This window comes from Beta vulgaris, chromosome 6, assembly GCF_026745355.1.
Source record: "Beta vulgaris subsp. vulgaris cultivar EL10 chromosome 6, EL10.2, whole genome shotgun sequence".
NCBI lineage: Eukaryota > Viridiplantae > Streptophyta > Magnoliopsida > Caryophyllales > Amaranthaceae > Beta > Beta vulgaris.
This window is the reverse complement of record NC_079207.1, coordinates 5,390,408-5,408,646: the sequence shown is the minus strand read 5'-3', so window position 1 is coordinate 5,408,646 and position 18,239 is coordinate 5,390,408. Positions and strand designations below refer to the sequence as shown.

At 32.7% G+C, this 18,239-nt stretch overlaps 2 protein-coding genes across 3 annotated transcripts; both read left to right on the top strand.

The window, feature by feature from the left end:
* Window positions 1-232: 232 nt before the first annotated feature.
* Window positions 233-3,494, top strand: LOC104895181 (thiosulfate sulfurtransferase 18). Of its 2 annotated transcripts, none has more exons than XM_010681613.4 (6): window positions 233-486; window positions 1,794-1,873; window positions 1,964-2,034; window positions 2,150-2,203; window positions 2,922-2,999; window positions 3,113-3,494. In XM_010681613.4, the coding sequence occupies exons 1-6, from the start codon at window positions 335-337 to the stop codon at window positions 3,173-3,175; spliced, it is 498 nt and encodes a 165-aa protein (XP_010679915.1). In that variant the 5' UTR covers window positions 233-334; the 3' UTR covers window positions 3,176-3,494. The 2 variants fall into 2 exon arrangements, with proteins under 2 accessions (XP_010679915.1, XP_010679917.1); XM_010681615.4 differs by having other exon boundaries at window positions 2,922-3,007.
* Window positions 3,495-9,367: 5,873 nt separating this feature from the next.
* On the top strand, window positions 9,368-15,499 carry LOC104895314 (MLO-like protein 4). The gene is made up of 15 exons (XM_057395531.1): window positions 9,368-9,481; window positions 9,725-9,791; window positions 10,586-10,812; window positions 10,934-11,050; window positions 11,159-11,237; window positions 11,375-11,460; window positions 12,281-12,355; window positions 12,463-12,548; window positions 12,637-12,686; window positions 13,523-13,563; window positions 13,704-13,880; window positions 13,987-14,022; window positions 14,423-14,490; window positions 14,891-14,951; window positions 15,062-15,499. The coding sequence occupies exons 1-15, from the start codon at window positions 9,368-9,370 to the stop codon at window positions 15,497-15,499; spliced, it is 1,722 nt and encodes a 573-aa protein (XP_057251514.1).
* Window positions 15,500-18,239: the final 2,740 nt, after the last annotated feature.

Below are 18,239 nucleotides of genomic sequence, written 5' to 3'. Positions count from 1 at the left end.
TCTGACACACCAGCTTGCCACATACATACACTAAAGTGCCGAAAACAGCCCAAATAATGCAAACCATCCAACGCCCATAACATTTCCGAAACAAGTAAATACTTTGGAACTTTTGAATAACCATCATCAGACATCAGCAATTCAGCTGCATGCCCACCAAGTACTGGCACTTGATTTACCCACAGAATTGAGCTTAAAACAGTTTCTAGAGTATTTAGTATTAATATCATGGGTTCTTCAATTCAAAGGTCAGTTTTTGTGTCACACATATCCATCTTTCTAATTTTCCTCTCAAACTACTAACACCAGAAACCAAACCATTCAATCTTATTTTATGGGAACTTCTTTATATTTTTCAGCTCTCTTTATTTTCTGGGTTTTGTTTCTCTCTCCATTTTGTACATCGGAACAACCCCAAATCACCACCGTTGATGTACATGCGGCTAATAGTCTCCTCCGTTCAGGTCATCGCTATCTTGACGTCAGGTACATTATTACGAAAAAGTTATTTTCTTTTTAATCTTTTTCTTTTATATGCATTCTATCTCTTTTGTTGCTATCAAATTATTAATATTTCCTCTCCAATCTAATAACTACAATAAATTAGTATTATTTCAACCATAGGAGTCGCTTTAATAAATAATAATAATAGCAGTTCAATGAGTACTCAATTATTTAAATTTTGAATTGATTGTCATATTATTCAAAGTTGGAAGGTCATATTTTATATTTTTCGGATTGCGATTATGAAAATGGGGTCATTTATTATAAGGATAGGTTAATCTTTTAATATATTTTGTTATATTTAGTTTTTTTTTATTGTATATAGTACATCCCTAAAATATTCATTTATTGCCGTTATTATAAAAATAGTAAATGTTTTACTTTTGACCAATATGCCTTTAAGCACGGTCATACATAACATATAAATCACACTTGAAAAAATCCTTCTCAAACGGTTTCTTCTTAAGAACCAAAAAGATTTGGGCCAAAATAACATATGCAAAGAAAAACAAAAGACTTTTTACGCGCAGTGGGTCTTGAACTTGGAAGTACTATTTCCGCGTCTCCCTGACTAAATCCACCCACATTAGGACACTCAGTATGTTATAGAGGGAGTAGATTTTTACAAAATTCAAGTTCACGAGAGGAGCTTTAATTTGTTTCGATTGTCTTGTTATTACTTTTATCTACGTTCATCCACCAGATTGAGCCGTTTTGTTTTAGTTTATGTTATTTATGTATTGGCGGTTGTTGTGTAAGAGCGAGTTTAGCTCAATTTAGGTTTTGTGTTTATTTGGTTGTTTTTAGCATTATGTTGTAATTTCGTTTTTCATTAATGCAAATTTCTTCGATGTCAAAAAAAAAGAAAAGTAAACAATAATATAAGAGAAAAGGCTAGCTTTGTCTAATGCAATTTTATTGAAAGTTAATAGTTGTTCCTCAAAAAAAAAAAAAAGTTTCTTATGTTAAGGATGATTAAAGCCTTATTATTTGTAGGAGCCATTCATCATAGTATATATATATATACTTCATCCGTTCTTTTTCTATTGCAACAATAGGGATACGGCAATAACTTTTGTATACCCATTAGTATTATGTGTATCTTTAAGTATATCAAAACTATGAGTCATCCTTAATAATAATTAGGATTGTCACTTTAAATTTATAGGTAGATTTATTTTTGTTAGCTAGACTTCCAATAGTTGAATTTTGGGTTCAATAATATAGGAAATTTCTGTGAATATTTTCTTGTAGAAATATTTATGAAATGAAATGTGATGGTGTAACAGGACAGAAGAAGAATTTAAGAGAGGACATGTTGATGTAGAGAACTGTTTGAACATTCCCTACTTTTTGAGCATTCATGAAGGCATGCCAAACTTTCCCTTATGTTCTCTAATCAAATTAGTGAATTTTAGTGAATTGTGTGATCAAATGAGTTAAAACATTTTACTTTCAGGAATGGTGAAAAATTCCAAATTTTTGGAGCAAGTTTCATCAGTTTGCAGCAAGGATGATCATATAATAGTGGTAATTAATCATAATCACTAACAAACCCTGATTTAATTACAAACTCTTAATTAGTAAACTGTTTTTTTTGACATTATCTGACATGTATGTCATCTTCCACAATGTTTATGTAAAGGGGTGTAAAAGTGGTGTCAGATCCGCCTACGCAACCGCTGATCTTATTCAAGCAGTGAGTTTCTTCTTTCTCTTTTTCATTAACACTTTTTAATGGGGATGGTGGATTAAATCATGATCCTATATGAAGTATATTCTTAATCTTGTTATTTTTTGTTGTCAACATAGTAAATTAATCATAATAATGTTTCTCTCTTCGGATTGTCTTTGCTTTAAGTTAGACTTATTAACAATATATGTCTATGAAGCTATCACTTTTTCTTCCTCTTTTTGAAATCCAGTGATATGTTCTAACTAAAACGAGTTTTGTGATAGGAGTAGTCGTGTGCCTTCCGTTTTCTCTCCCTCGTTCTTCCCGAACGTGGGTATTGATAAAAAAATAAAGTCAAATCAATCTCCAACTATCAGCTTAAGCTTTTGGTTCAGTTGATACTCTAACAGGTGCTATAGGGATTCAAGCTTGCGACTTATTCAGTTAGTTGTATGCTTGTTGTTGTGCATGCAGTATCTACCGGAAATGTAGGTGGAATCTACAACTTCTCGTGATTTTAAACAAATAATTGGGTTTTGGGAATTCATAAATACACAAACTTATTTGTAAAACATTTTATTTGGTTGAGAAGAGGTTAGTTAAATCACATAAGTACTATATATTTAACAGTTGAAGGGGATATTTTCTGCTACCTATATATGAAGTCAAATTGACAATGTTCTGTATTTCTGTTTGTTTATCCTGTTTTGTGACCAAAATCTGATGAAATAAAATGGTGCAGGGGTTCAAGCATGTGAGCAACATGGGAGGCGGATATGTTTCCTGGGTGGAGAATGAGATGTCTTTACAGAAACCTAAAGTAGAGTTGTAAATTGTTATGAACTATATTTGACTTGCCAAAATTAACTTGTAATTTTTGAGGTTATGTATAATAATCGTCCATTAACAACTTTTTTTTTTTTGACATCACAGAATAATGCAAAGAACATAAAATCTAGTAACTATTACAAGGGCAGTGGGTCTTGTGCTTGTTGAATTCGTGCATGTGAGACTTTAGTAATGGTGCACCGATGCGCTGCTTGTCCTAGTGTTCGGATGTCACTGATAATCCAACGTACCGAGATATGCATAGTTTTTGGATTCGGTAGAGATCATACAAGTAATTTGAAATCAGTCATGTGTACAGAAAATTGTAAGGATATTCTAGGCATCTTTGAAATATTCTTGTTATATGCTTCCTTCTCTTCTTAGGAAAGATATTCTCTTTGATTATCTACCCTTTTAAAGACTCTTGTAATATATATTATCTCTTGATTTTAATAAAAAACCCTAAGCTTGATTGTGCCTCCTATCATTTTGTCATGGTATCAAGAGCAGGTTAATAAAACATTCACAAAAACATGTTTTTTTTTTTCTTTTCCTTCATTCGCCATGGCTGGCGATGATGCTGCCAAAGCACCGTCGCCTCCTAAACCTGAATCCCAAACTCCTTTCTTCCTTGGGTCGTAAGATAGGCCAGGGGATTTCATCACTCCTACTCTTCTCACCCACAAGAATTATGCAGATTGGGTTGTCGACATTCATCTCGCCTTAGTTGCTCGTCGCAAGTTCGATTTTGTCGACGGCTCAATCACTAAACCTGAACCTCCATACACGAAAACTAATTGGCTCACTATCAATGCCATGGCCTTATCGCCATGTTTCTTCTAGTGGTGCTCGTTATTTCTTGACTATTCTTAATGATTATTCTAGAGAGGTTTGGACATATCTTTTGGTTGATAAAATGGAAGTTTTTTCAATGTTCATATCTTTTGTGGCTATGGTTCAACGACAATACTCCCAATCTATTAAAATTGTTCAACGTGATAATGACACTGAATTCCGCTGCGTACTTGATTATTTTTCTGCTACTTTGGTCTCTCCTTCTTCGGACCTCCCTTCCTCTGAGGCTGTGGGCAGCGTACCAAGGTTCCTTTTATTTGTCTCCGAGATTATGTTACTAATACTATTATTGCTCCAAGTGTTTCTTCATCCTCTCCTCTCTTTGGTTCTTCTTCTTCTTCAAGTACTCCTTACCTCTTGACACATTATATTAATTGTGACAATTTCTTTGCAAATTATAGAAAGTTTCTTGTAGCTCTTATTTCTCAGCAAGAATCGCGTTCGTTTAAGGAGGCTATGAAGGATTCAGGTTGGAGAGATTCTATGAAAACTGAAATTAAGGCTCTCGAGGATAATGGTACTTGGACTTTGGACCCTCTTCCTCCGAGTAAATAGGCTATGGGGAGTCAATGGGTGTATCGTATCAAGTATCATTTTGATGGTCGAGTTGAGCATCTTAAATCTCGATTGGTTGTTTTCGATAATCATCATCAGCAGGCATGCGTTAACTATAATGAGACTTTTACTCCCATTGCCAAAATGACCACTGTTTGTGCATTCCTCACCATTACTGCTTCCAAGCATTGGGAGCTTCATTAGATGGATGTTCACAATGCTTACTTACATGGAGATCTTGAGGAAGAGGTTTATACGAAACTTCCTCCTGGTTTTGCTCGGTCAGATCCTAATCTTGTGTGTCGGTTACGCAAATCTTTGTATGGGAACAAGCAGGATCCTCAGTGTTGGTTTGTCAAGCTTGTCACAGCTTTGAAAGAGTATGGCTTCTCTCAATCCTACTTTTAATACTCTTTGTTCACTTTCACCCATGGTATTATTCAGCGCAACGTCTTGGTGTATGTGGATGAACTTATCAATTCTGGCAACAACTCTGCTGCAATTTCCATGTTCAAGGCATATCTCAGTGATGTTTCAAAATGAAGGATTTAGGTCCTCTTAAGTATCTTTTGGGCATTGAAGTTGTTCGTAGTACTTCTGGTTTTGTTTTTGTGTCAAAGGAAGTACACTCTTGACATTATTTCTGAGATCGGTTTGTTGGGCGCAAAGCCGTGCGGTTTTCCTATGGAGCAAAATCATCGACTAAGTCATGATACTGGTGATTTGTTTGACGATCCGGAGCGGTATCGTCGTCTTGTTGGGCGGCTTATCTATCTTACTATCACTCATTCGGACCTTGCTTATTCGATCCATATTCTTTCCCAATTCCTTCAGGCGCCTCGAGTGGCTAATCGGGAGGCTGTGGTTCGTGTTATTCGATACTTGAAGGGCACTCCGGGTCATGGCATTTTACTTCGAGCGGATAGTGATCTCACTCTTCAGGGATGGTGTGACTGTGATTTGGCGGCTTGTCCTATGACCCGCCATTCTTTGTCTGGTTCGCTTGTCTTCTTGGGTCATTCTCCTATTTCATGGAAGACCCAAAAGCAACATACGGTTTCTTTGTCTTCCGCGGAGGCTGAGTATCGTTCAATGACGGCTATCACTTGCGAGCTTAAGTGGCTCAAGGGTTTATTTTTGAGTCTTGGAGTTCATCATCCTAAGGTTATTCCTCTCTTCTGTGACAGTTAATATGCCCTTCATATTGCTCAAAATCCCGTATTTCATGAGCGCATAAAGCACATTGAGGTTAACTGTCATTTTATCCGTGATGCCATCAAGGATGGATTGATTGCTCCTTCCTATGTCCCTACTACAGCTCAGTTGGCTGATATTTTTACTAAGGCTCTCGGCAAGTCTCAGTTTGATCTTCTCATGTCCAAGTTGGGCATTTATGCTCCTCATGCTCCAACTTGAGGGGGAGGGGGGGTGTTAAGATACTCTAGACATCTTTGAGATATTCTTGTTATATGCTTCTTTATCTTCTCAGGAAAGATATTATTCTCCTTGATTATCTCCCTTTTCAAGGACTCTTGTAACATATATTATCTCTTGAGTTTAATGAAAAACCCTAAGCTTGGTTGTCCCTCCTATCACTTTGTCAAAAATACATTGGTAGCCTTGTTCCTTTGCCCATCGTAGCGCATGAAAACAAGCTCATATTTCCATCGAGAGTGCTAAAATTGCGTAGAGGCCCCTACCTTGTCGGGTTTGGCATTGGCCATCAGTTGCACTAGCCATCCAGGCAATGCTCCCTTTTGTCGTGGTTTTGTTCCAAGCTCCATCGATTTGAATATGTATCTTTGGAGCTGCCCGGAGATGGATTCTGATATTTGCGATCAATAAGCTTGGCGGAAAAAGAGGTGTCTTAATCCTGAATGAAGGATATTCTGAATGACGGCTCTATCTTGGTGGAAGATCTTGTGTTGCTCCGGATGCGCTATAGTGTTGCAATGAAGTTAGGGAGGCAGGCACCTTCATATTCGTCCTTGCAAAAATTGAGTAGCCAAGCAATTATCCATTCACGAGGTGAAACGCGTTCATTCACAATGGAAATAATTCCAAATTGACTTGTGAGTCAGACACCCGATTGAGGCGAGTGAACAAAAGCGGTATAGATGTTGTGCATCTACAACTGAAGTCGAGCAAACATGGCATAGGTTTGGAGTACCTATCCCTCAAAGTAGGTGTTTGACTTTGATGGGGAAGTTCTTAATTAACATCTTGTGTATTGCACGAAACTCGTATTGAGTTAGTTGGATAAAAAGAGTTAATATATTCTATTTCATCATCTCTATGATATAAGGGAAGAGGGGAAAAAACTTGGTGCCCACTCTTTTTTACGATCATATCCTTGACAACAAAATTCAATTGTAATTTCTCTAATTTATTTATTGGTTTTCTAAAAAAATTAAAAGAAAAAAATACAGTAAACTTTGTAAATAATTTCCATACATGTTTATTCATTGAGCATCATATTCCCTTTCGCACGCATCGCGTGCATATAAAGTTAGTGCTAATAAGACCATCATGCAAATTGATGTTGGAATATCATAATTGGTGTGATGCTATACATTTTCTGCACAAGACACAAACAAAATTCAATTTTTATATAGTTAATAAGCTAAGACAGTAATTTCTATTTTACGAATTCTCATATATGATCGATTCACCATAGTTTATAATGAGACATGGATAACTCTGTGATCTAAAGGGATCACTTGAGTAACAATAACTCCTTTAATTTAAACAATGACCTTTTTATGCCAAAAAATGTGGTAGACTTACCCTTTATTCTATCTAATTTAATAAATTTTCTATTTTTAGCAAGTTAATAAGACATCTAATTTCTCCTTAGAATCAGTCTAATACCATCAAATTTTCTTAAATTTAAGCATAAAAAAATTTAAAATTTAAGAAAGTCATACTTTTCTTATTTTTCCTCATTTCTTATATTCATATTTTCCCCTAGAGAAGAATAAATGTACTGCGCTATCATATTTAGGGGGCGTTTGGTAATAATAATAATAATAACAAATAATATTAATAAAATAATTATAATAATAATTAATATAATAAAATAATTATATTAATAATTAAAATAAAAAAATTATAATAATAATTAAAATAAAAAAAATTATAATAATAATTAAAATAATAAATAATATAATAATAATTAAAATAATAAATAATATAATAATAATAAATAAAAAATATTAATATTATTAATAATATCAAATAATAATGATAATAGTAATAAAAATTAAATAATAAATAATAATAATAATAATAAATAATAATAAAATAATAATAAAATAACAAAATAATAATAATAACAATAATAACAATAATAATAATAATAATATGGTAATAATAATTAAAATAATAAAATAATTATAATAATAATTAAAATAATAAAATAATTATAATAATAATTAAAATAATTAAAATAATAATAATTAAAATAATAAATAATAATAATATATAATAATAATAAATAACAAATAACAAATAGTAATATTATTAATAATATCAAATAATAATGATAATAATAGTAATAATAACAAAATAATAATTATTATTAAATAATAATAATAATAATAATAATAATAATAATAATAATAATAACAATAATAATAATAATAATAATAATTACTATAATAATAAGGATAATTTGCCAAAAGGGACCTTAGAATTTTTTGTTTTTGCGAGAAGGGACCTTTAAAAAAAAAGTTGGCATTTAAAGGCCAAATAGCAAAAAATATTGTGACGAAGGACCTTACCACCGGTTTTCGACGTTGACCAATCTTTTCAGGCATCGACTTGCCTCAATTGCTAAATGACACTCCCTAACTTTATAATTGCACTCCATCTAAATACCAAAAACAGACCCAACTCCCTATCACTTGAACTCCTTTATTTCTCCCTCTCTCTTTCTCTCTCCAAAATTTGAAAACCACCATTAATGATGGTGTGCTGCTGAATATTGAAAGCCATCCAACTGATTAATTGCAACTGTTAAGTTCACTGTACTATCCTTTATTAAAGTTTTCATCTTTAATCTCTTCATTGCACTAACACAAAACTGTTCGAAAATGTGGAAAAGCAGAGCAAAGCAGCGTAGCAGAGCAAGAAGGAGGATTCCCAACTACAAAATAATCCAAAAATCAAGGTAATTTCGCATTTTATTTTCGTTGTCAATTCTAGAATTTGTGGTATTAAATTTGATCAATAGTTATGGTTTAAATTTTGTTGCAATCGGGGTACAAAGAAGCAGATATAAGTAAAGGAAATTAGGAGGAAAAAATTTGTCAAAGTAGGGCAAAAAAAGAGGGAAAAATTAGAATAGGAGTGCCATTTAGAAATTGAGGCAAGTCAATGCCCGAAAAGATTGGTCAACGTCGTAAACCGGTGGTAAGGTCCTTCGTCACAATATTTTTCGCTGTTTGGCCTTTAAATGCCAACTTTTTTTTTAAGGTCCCTTCTCGCAAAAACAAAAAATTCTAAGGTCCCTTTTGACAAATAATAATAATAATAATAATAATAATAATAATAATAATAATAATAATAATAATAATAATAATAATAATATGGTAGAGGGATATGGGGTAATCCCAAACCTTGGGGGTGGTGGAGAATCAATCTAAGGGAAAGGAGGATAATCCTAATAAGAAAAAGGGGTAAAGGGTTTAAAAAAACACACTAACCAAACACTCACAAAAGGAAAACAAGGAACTCAATTCCCTTTCCCTTTCTTGAAACCCTCACACCAAACGCCCCCTTATAGTAATTGAAAACTACCTAAGCGAAGAAAAAGAAACAAGAATTAGTCAGAACTCACTAATAGTTTTTTTTGTTCCTTCAAAAAATTTGTGCAAAGAAATTAGCATTTTTTTGAATCTTATATTTCATAAACAAAGATTTTGATCTTAGCATCTAGAAATAATAACAATGGAGGAAGGACGTTCATTAACTGAAACTCCAACATGGGCAGTCGCTACTGTCATATCTCTTATGGTTGCATCTGTCTTCCTCTTCACCAAATCTGTAGAATCATTTGGCCAGGTTATTATTTTCTTTTAATATGATTTTTTATAATTTGACGAAATAAATACTCTTATTTCAAATTCTCTATCGAGTCGTGAAACAGATTCAACAACAGACGGAAACAAATCCACTATCTGTTTTACGTCAAACAATACTTTATTATAGAGTATATTATGTTTCTCCAATTTATTTTCTCACTTTTGTATTTCTTTATCTTGGGTTTTTCCTTATATTATTATGGATTAATGTTTTGTTGTTCAGTGGTTAGATAAGACTCATAAGAGGAAGAGGAAACCGTTGGTGGCTGCTCTTTACAAAATTAAGGAAGGTGGTTCATGTATTTGGAGTTCTCAAATCTCAAACCTTGATTTTAATTTTCTTCTTTTGTGATCTTTTTTAGTTAATGCAATTGCTTTATTGGAGTAACTAATATGATGATATGTATGCGACGCGTGCTAAAGCATGTAAAAGTTAAATTAATTGTATAGTTACAACATCTAATAAATTGAGGTAATTGTTGATGGTAGATAATGCAATATCGGAAAAAATTGCATTGCAGAGTTGCAGTTCTATAATGGACGATGTATACATTTTTTTCTATTTTTTTAGAAAAGAAAAATTATCATTGAATTCTACTTATTTTATGTGTTGTGTTTTTCTGTTTCTAATTAGTTAGTTTTGTTGGTTTTTTTTGTGTCTCCCCCTCTTCTTTAATATAATAAAGATATTTGTTATAAAGTTATATATGTGGAAAAATATTTTGAATTCGATTTTTCTTTTTACAAATTATATCCATTTCGAAGTTTCATTTTTCTTTGTTTGGTATATACTACCTCGGTTTCTTTTTGATAGTTACACTTTCACTTTTGACACTATTCACAAATTTTCCTTTGAGTCTTTGACTATCATTTGTGATTTATGGTTAAGAGAGAATATATTCATGTGAGGTCTTATTTAATTCGTCAGATAGATTTAAAGGTTCAAAATAGTGCATTGAACTGCGTAAAAAGTGTAAGTGTAACTATTATTTAACAACGGAAGTAGTGATTATATTAGCGCTTTTGAGCCAATATAAAAATAAAATTGCATTTCAGGAATTTGACACTTGGTTTATGTTTGTAGAGCTTATAGTATTTGGGGTACTGTCACTTTTGATGGGCCACTGGAGTATTCTTGTTGCCAAGATTTGTGTAAAATCATCATTGTTTAGCACTAGGTTCTACCCATGTATACCAGAAACTACATCAACTCAAATTCTGGTGGCTAATCAACATGCAATTAATTCTAATAACTCCAAGGAGGCACTTCTTGAACAACAAGATCATGCACCACACAGATATTGTGATAAGGTAATTGTTTAATAAATGGAACGTGATCTTTTTTTTTTTTAATGTTACAAGGAGAAGAACCCTACTGAACCGAAAATATAAACTGTGTCTTATTATTTGTTATAACATCTTTTGCATACAGGGCTACGAGTCTTTTGCATCATACGAAAGTCTCGAGCAGCTTCATCGCTTGTTATTTGTTCTTGGTGTGACTCATGTTACTTACAGTTCTTTGGCCATTGCATTATCTGTAATTAAGGTTGGATCAATTTTTTTATTTGTTCATTTACCTTGTAATAAATTTTGGCGTAATTTTTTTTTTTTTTAGTGAAGATGACTTTAGTTTTTCCATCCTCTTTACTTGAAGATTTATAGTTGGAGGATATGGGAAGATGAAGCGAAATTATTGGCTTCACAAACCTCTTCTTTAGAAACCTCATCACAAGGTCTAAAAGTTTAATTATCTTCACTTGAGACATTGTATTAATGAATTATGATTGCATTTAGTTTTCTAATTTTAAAGTTAAGCTGTGAATTAACACTTAGTTCGATAAATTAAGTTATGTTAAACTTTCTGAAATAGACCAGACGAAGCTGAAGCGGTTGTCTACCTTTGTTGCTCACCATGCATCACATCCATGGAGTCAGCATAAAGTGCTTGTTTGGCTGGTAAGATGACTCAATAGCTATATGATTTTTTCATTTTATAATTACTCTAATCTTATCATGACCTCTAATCTTCTATGCTTTGTTACTCGGACTCTGGTCATCCTATCGGTTTGATCCAAGAGTTCGACTTATCTATTTTATAAATATATAAAGTAGATTGTCCTCAACACCTTGAACTATAGCTCGAGTGCAACCAACACCAACAACTACGACTAGTAGCCTAAACACCACCAATTATGGTCTATGGAGTGGGGTGCATTCCGTACCATAAATGAGGTCGGAAACCTAATATATTGCCGAAGACGGTGGGTTTTTATGGTACAGATTGTACCCCACCCTGTAGTTGGTGGTGTTTAGGCTACTAGTCATAGTTGGTAGTGTTGGGTGCACCCAAGCTATAATTCAAGGTGTTTAGACTAATTTTACCTATAAAGTATGATTTTAATCCAAAATGAAATGTCAAACTATCCCTACCTATGTTTGAGTGTCCAAAATTTGACACATTATTTAAAGTAAAATGATGAGTTTGAAGAGGAAAAAACTTTATCCACCCAGTGGGTCAACAACCCACTACTAATAGAAATAAATAAATAGTGGGATCCAACTCATTAGTGCAAATAGTTTTTTAATGCTCTATTTCTAGTGGGTTAACTTCCCACCGGGTAGATGTAACATTGCCCGTTTGAAGAATAATGAATTTGAGCAACAAATTCTTTTGATATATTGACAATGTAATCATCCAAATTTGTTTAATCAATTGTACTTGTTGTGTTGTTTTCTTCTTTCATATCTAGAAGACTAGAATTATCTCAGTCTATAGCTTTGTTTCAGCCGTCAATTCTGGAGTTCCATTAACAAGTTTGATTACACTGCTCTCCGATTTGGGTTTCTTACTGTAAGTACTTTTAAATGTCCCAAGAGAAACATTATTCAATATAAATGGGAGAAGTAATTAATTAAATTCTACTAAGCTAATTAACTCTATAATGTTGAAAACAACAGACTCACCAACTTCCATTGTCCTATGATTTTCTCAATTATATGCTTAGAAGTATGGATGAAGAATTCCGGGATATTGTTGGTATAAGGTACTGTATCTTTACATGCACAGATGCAATTTAGTCTTTAATCAAAGTTTTTAAGTGCCATGACTTTGTTTTTAATTTTCTCCTGCAGCTTGCCTCTTTGGATTTATGCCATATTTTGCATTTTCCTTGATTTTCATGGTAATATCTCAACAGCAATTCTTTTACTTTATATCAGGTTGAGGCAGTGGAGTAGTAACATCACTTTTCATTTTGTATTCTTGAGATCTAGGGATCAAACCTCATAAGATTTATTTGAGAAAATCCCCTTATCCCCTCAAATGAGCCCCCTTAATTTTATGTTGAAAAAAATTATCTAACGATAACAATAATAATAATAACAGAGTTATCAGAATTGCACATTTGGATTAAGGCGAGTATCCTTGAAATCTAACGATTCTAACCTTTTTACTAGGGGTGAAAGTTTGGTGTACGGTTTGGATTAAGGTCTAATCCAATCCGATCCAAACAAAATCCTATTTTTTAAAACTCTAATTTTTCGATGAAATAAATTAAGCACAACAACAGCCTAGTGATATAGGAGATGAGAAATTAAGTGGTATTAGAGTTTTAGGGAAAGGGTTGAATTGCTACGCCAACTGGGATATGGACTAGGTCTTTTTAAGAAAAAAATTCAATTAAGCACTTAAGTCCAATCGAGATACATAATACAAGGCATATTACTATTTGGTTAAATTGGATTTTTGGATCCAACTCCCCTCAATCCAATCCGATCCAAAAATCCATTTTTTCAAAAAATTACAATCCGAATCCAATCCGAACACAATTCGAATTACTAATTCATATTGGATTGGATTCAATTTTGGATTTTATCCGAATAACTTTCACCCCTATTGTTTACCATCAAACTGCACACCAACCTCACCCCTCCCATCGATCCGGTACATCATGTCTACTCTTGATCGAGTCATTGATTCTCAAAACATTAACAATATAGATGTATAATTCTTTCTCAGGTACTCATCTCTACTTCTGGCTTTCCTTTGCTCCTGCTACTGTAAGTTGTTCATTTCTGAGGTCACCAACTGTTTTTCTTTGTATGTTTCCTTGATGTAAAAAAAAAAGTGTTTCTCTACGAGAAAAATCAACGTTATTTTTCAGCTAAATTACTTGTGTTTATGTCTATTTATGTGGAAGATAATAATTATAATCGGTACAAAGCTACATCGCGTAGTGGTGAAGCTCGCAGTAGAGATCATGGATTCACATTCTCATGTCAAAACCCAAGAGTTTAAAGTTAAATTAAGGGATGAGCTCTTTTGGTTTGGAAAGCCTAGGCTTTTACTTTGGTTCATACAATTCATATCTTTCCAAGTAAGCAAAATTAAGGAAAATGAACCATTTTTAGTGAATTCATATTTCAAATTATTGCCTCAAACTTTTATTTTATGATATTTATTTGTTTGTTTAATACAAACAGAATGCATTTGAGATGGCAATGTTCTTATGGTCATTGGTAAGTATGTAGTTGATTCATAAATCAATATCGATGTTCTTAGGCCTTGTTTGGTACTTTGGTTGTATATAGGAAGTCATACTTCCTAGGAAGTTATTTTTTCCATGTATTTGAAATTCCTAAGAAGTGTAAACTTGTGTTTGGTTGATAATAGGAAGTAGAACTTCTTATGAGAAGCTCTACTTACCTAGGGGAACCTAGGTAAGTAACTTCCTCCATTGTTGGAGGAAGTAGAACTTCCTAGGAAGTGGAAATTCCCATGGTTTTGCCAACCAAACAACTTCATATATTTCTACTTCCTAGGAATTTACACTTTCCATGATTTGTTTTGTCAACCAAACAAGGCCTTAGTCTTTCTGCTTTTCAGTTGATTATAGTAACTATTGTTTTTCTTCCGCAGTGGGAAATTAATGGAACTTCTTGTTTTATGGACAACAAAAGCTTCATAGCGATTCGATTAACATTTGGGTAAATAATGACTTCTCTACCAAATGTGGACTATAATAGTTAAACAATGTTTTTTTTTTTATTAATAAGTACTTTGTTACTGGATTTCAACCAAAAAGTCAAATTTTGGATCATCAACTCTCATTTTTTTCTCCCTTATGTGTGTGTCGGAAATATGTGAGACTTCCGCGCACAAAGGGGGAAGGAGAAGGAAGAGATCACGGTCGAAAACATGATTTTTAGCTTGGAATCCAAGTAAAAGGCATATGCTTTGAGAGAAAAGTATCATATCTTTTAACAAAAATAAATTAGAAGGGGGATGGTTACAAAATTGTAACCAATAAGGCCTTACGAAAAAATTTGTATGATAAAATTATATATATACATGAAAAAACTAATGTTGAGTTTAATATTGATGTAGGCTAATCTCTCAAGTATGGTGCAGCTACATTACATTCCCCCTCTATGTCATAATCACAGAGGTAATCTTTTACGTAAAAGGTTTAAATAAGAACTAATAAGTTTATATAAGGGTTATGTTTGTAAAATGACTTTTACGTAATTCTTTTTCTTTATTCTGATGACATCTCAGATGGGATCAAAATTTAAGAAAGCGGTTATCCCTGAAGGTGTAAGAAAATCGCTACATGGATGGAAGAAAAGAGTGAAGACAAGGCAAAATAATAACCCTAATAATGTGAGACTTACTTCTACAACATCCATGCCCTTGATTCGAGATGTCGGACAAGATGATTTCAACAATAATGGAAGTAACAATGATATTATTAATATTGGCGGAGGAACATCTTGGAGAAATGGAGGATCAAGGAGGCGATTATCACTAGTGGAATACGGAGAAATAAGAGAGTTGTTTACCCCGCGACAACCACATCTTGTGGACACAGGAAGGGTTTACTATGATAGTGATACAAGTAGTGATAATTATTACGAGGAAGATGAGGAAGACGAGGAAGAGGAAGAGGAAGAGGAGGAGGATAGAGATGATGTTCATTATGTTTCCTATCCTTGATATTAATTCATATGTATGGACAATGTTGTATCTTGACAAAATATATGTCAGGTTCTTGAAGAGATCATAAAAGTCATGTTCATTTCTTCTGTTTTTACATGACACCTTTTAGTTATACAAAGTTTGATAAAAATTCTATTGATTTTACTTAAGTTTAGTGGAGGACAAAAAGTCATACTTATTTGTGGATCAAGTTTAATTTGGTTATTATCCTCATTCGTGTTCATTTGCTCCACCAAATTCATTCGCTAGCTACCTGCATGTATAATCCATTCTTCATTCTCAGGTGCATCAAGTGAATTTAGTAATTAAAAGGTGAGATTATTTTATCAAAAAATATATCTTTTTTTAAGAGTTAATTATTTTATAAATAAGGAAAAAAAGAAATGTGATTTTATAAACATGATCTTGTAACAATTTAGGATTACAATTTTTTTTCTTAACTTTCCATAATCCATATTAAATTAATAGTTAATATGTCATATATTAGACAAATAGATGAATGGGTGAAAAAGGGGTGGATCGGAGCACCACCATAACAGACCCAATTTTGACACACATTTAAACAATTATGAGTGAAGGAAGATTGATTAAAGGAAACTATCATCTTTTACATACTATGTTTGCTTGTCATATTAACATTTTTTCTCTCGATTAAGTCATTCATTAATGTTACAAAAAAATAATTCGAACACACATTTATAGTTTTTTTTTGGTCCTCTAAAAAAATGTTTATTTGTTATTTTAATATACTCCCTATATTTTCTTTTGTTCTTCCTGTATTCCTCATTAAGAAATTTCATTTTGTTCTTGTTTTAAATCTTCCCATCTAAACCCTACATTTTGGAAAAAAATAACCTAACACAATTTCTTTTATACCAATCGTGTCCCTTCTTTACAAGGTCTTTGGACCACCTTATTTAATATTTTAATTAATATCTTCACTCTCCTTGTAACTTGTTGTACAAAGTATTCCCACAATTCATATATTGCACAATAGCTAGCAGAGCAACTGCCAGGAGACAAGGGGGATGCGGTTAAGTCGGTGGGCAGATGACGCCGTTGGGGGTGCATTGGAGGTGGTGGTGGTGGAGAGGTCAGAGGTAGAAGATGAGGATGAGATATTTTATCTCTCTTCTAATCTTGGAATTAGAATGCTATTAATACAACTTTTATTTAACCAAGGATGTCTTGGCCTAGTGGTTAAGATTGAGGTGCTGTGACCTAGGTCACAGGTTCGAAACCCCCTCCCCTTCTTTATACTTTGTACTGCCTTTGTGGCTCATATGGATAAAAAAAAAATACAACTTTTATTTTTGTTGATTTATAAATGCTTATTCCTCTTCTAAGTTCTAATAATAATAAGGGTTTTTCTACATTATGCCCATGTGTTTTTTCATTTTCTACGTTGTACCCCAACTTTCTGGAATTTCTATACTGTACCATTGTGTTATCTATTTTTAATACAAAATGCCATTAATGAGGGCTTATTAATAACGGACATTAGGTTTGGCATTGAATATGTCACCTACCGTCAATTTTATAATTTTTTCGAACCAAAAAAAAAAAAAGAAAATACCCCTCCTCACTCTCCTGTATTGATCATTCAACTTCCTTACTCCCTCTTCTTCGCACTTTGTCCCAAAAACAGAATCCAAGAGCAAAAAATTTACCCTATTTTGCGCAATTGAACAACAAAGATGATGGCGGTTGAATTTTGAAGAACCCTAGCTAAAGGTGGAGTCTTTTAAGCGCAAAATTCTTGAACTCAGTTGCGGAAATTGAAGTGAAATCCTTCTCCTTAAGTATATTTCAAAAAATTACAACATTGTTGATGATGGAGAGGAGCTTCAAAGAGAAAAGGAAGAAGATTAAGATTTGGGTGGGGGAAAGAACTTAATAATTAAAGGGAGTCAAACCCTAGTTTTTTTGGTGGGAAAGTTTCCCTCTCATTTTTTTTTTTTAACATCTACTCAAATTAATTTAATTAATTAATCATTATTAATTTCACTAACGGGACACATAACAACCACTTAACGGCAATGGCATTTTGTATTAAAAATAGATAACACAAGGGCACAGTGTAGAAATTCTAGAAAGATGGGGTACAACGTAGAAAATGAAAAAACACGAGGGCATAATGTAGAAAAACCCTAATAATAAAAATAAGATATTTTTATTTTTTCTCTCTTCTCAAAGTGGAATCCGAATTTTTAAATTGTTTTTTCTCTTTTTTCAAATATGAAATCTAGCTAAACATTTAATATTGCATTGGTTCCTCCCCTAATTCCAAATAGGAAGAGCAAAAGAGAAGGGAGGGAGTATTTTCCTTAAATTAATGTTTCGTTAGTCTTTTAGTTGTTTGTTCATCATTATTCAAATATAATATTGGGAGAAGAAAATATGTAGAAGAAAGGTTGTGCAAAAATAAAATAAAATGGAAGAATTTGTATATCATGTTCAATTGTTGAAGATTAACAAGTGACAGAGGTTAATTTATCGAATAAAGATTATCGAATAATAATCAACATTTAGGTTTTTAAAATATTATTAGTATAATTATTAATATGAAATGCAAGTTTCTATTTTTTTTTCTTCTAATTGTGTCAATCAAGTTATGTTGTAAATTTATTTTTTTTCGGATTTTTTCACACATATATATGTAAGAAAAGAAAATCATTTTTCTTAATTCAATACTTAAGTAAAATTTCAAATTCAATTTCATTGTTAACTTGTTCAA

Bases quoted from the DNA above. Each gene is read 5' to 3' on its own strand.
- LOC104895181 (XM_010681613.4), top strand. From the start codon at position 335: ATGGGAACTTCTTTATATTTTTCAGCTCTCTTTATTTTCTGGGTTTTG. The intron at 487-1,793 runs GTACATTATTAC...ATGGTGTAACAG, and splicing joins CATCGCTATCTTGACGTCAG to GACAGAAGAAGAATTTAAGA. The intron at 1,874-1,963 runs GCATGCCAAACT...TTTTACTTTCAG, and splicing joins CTTTTTGAGCATTCATGAAG to GAATGGTGAAAAATTCCAAA.
- LOC104895314 (XM_057395531.1), top strand. From the start codon at position 9,368: ATGGAGGAAGGACGTTCATTAACTGAAACTCCAACATGGGCAGTCGCT. The intron at 9,792-10,585 runs GTGGTTCATGTA...TTATGTTTGTAG, and splicing joins TCTTTACAAAATTAAGGAAG to AGCTTATAGTATTTGGGGTA. The intron at 11,238-11,374 runs GTCTAAAAGTTT...TTTCTGAAATAG, and splicing joins TTTAGAAACCTCATCACAAG to ACCAGACGAAGCTGAAGCGG.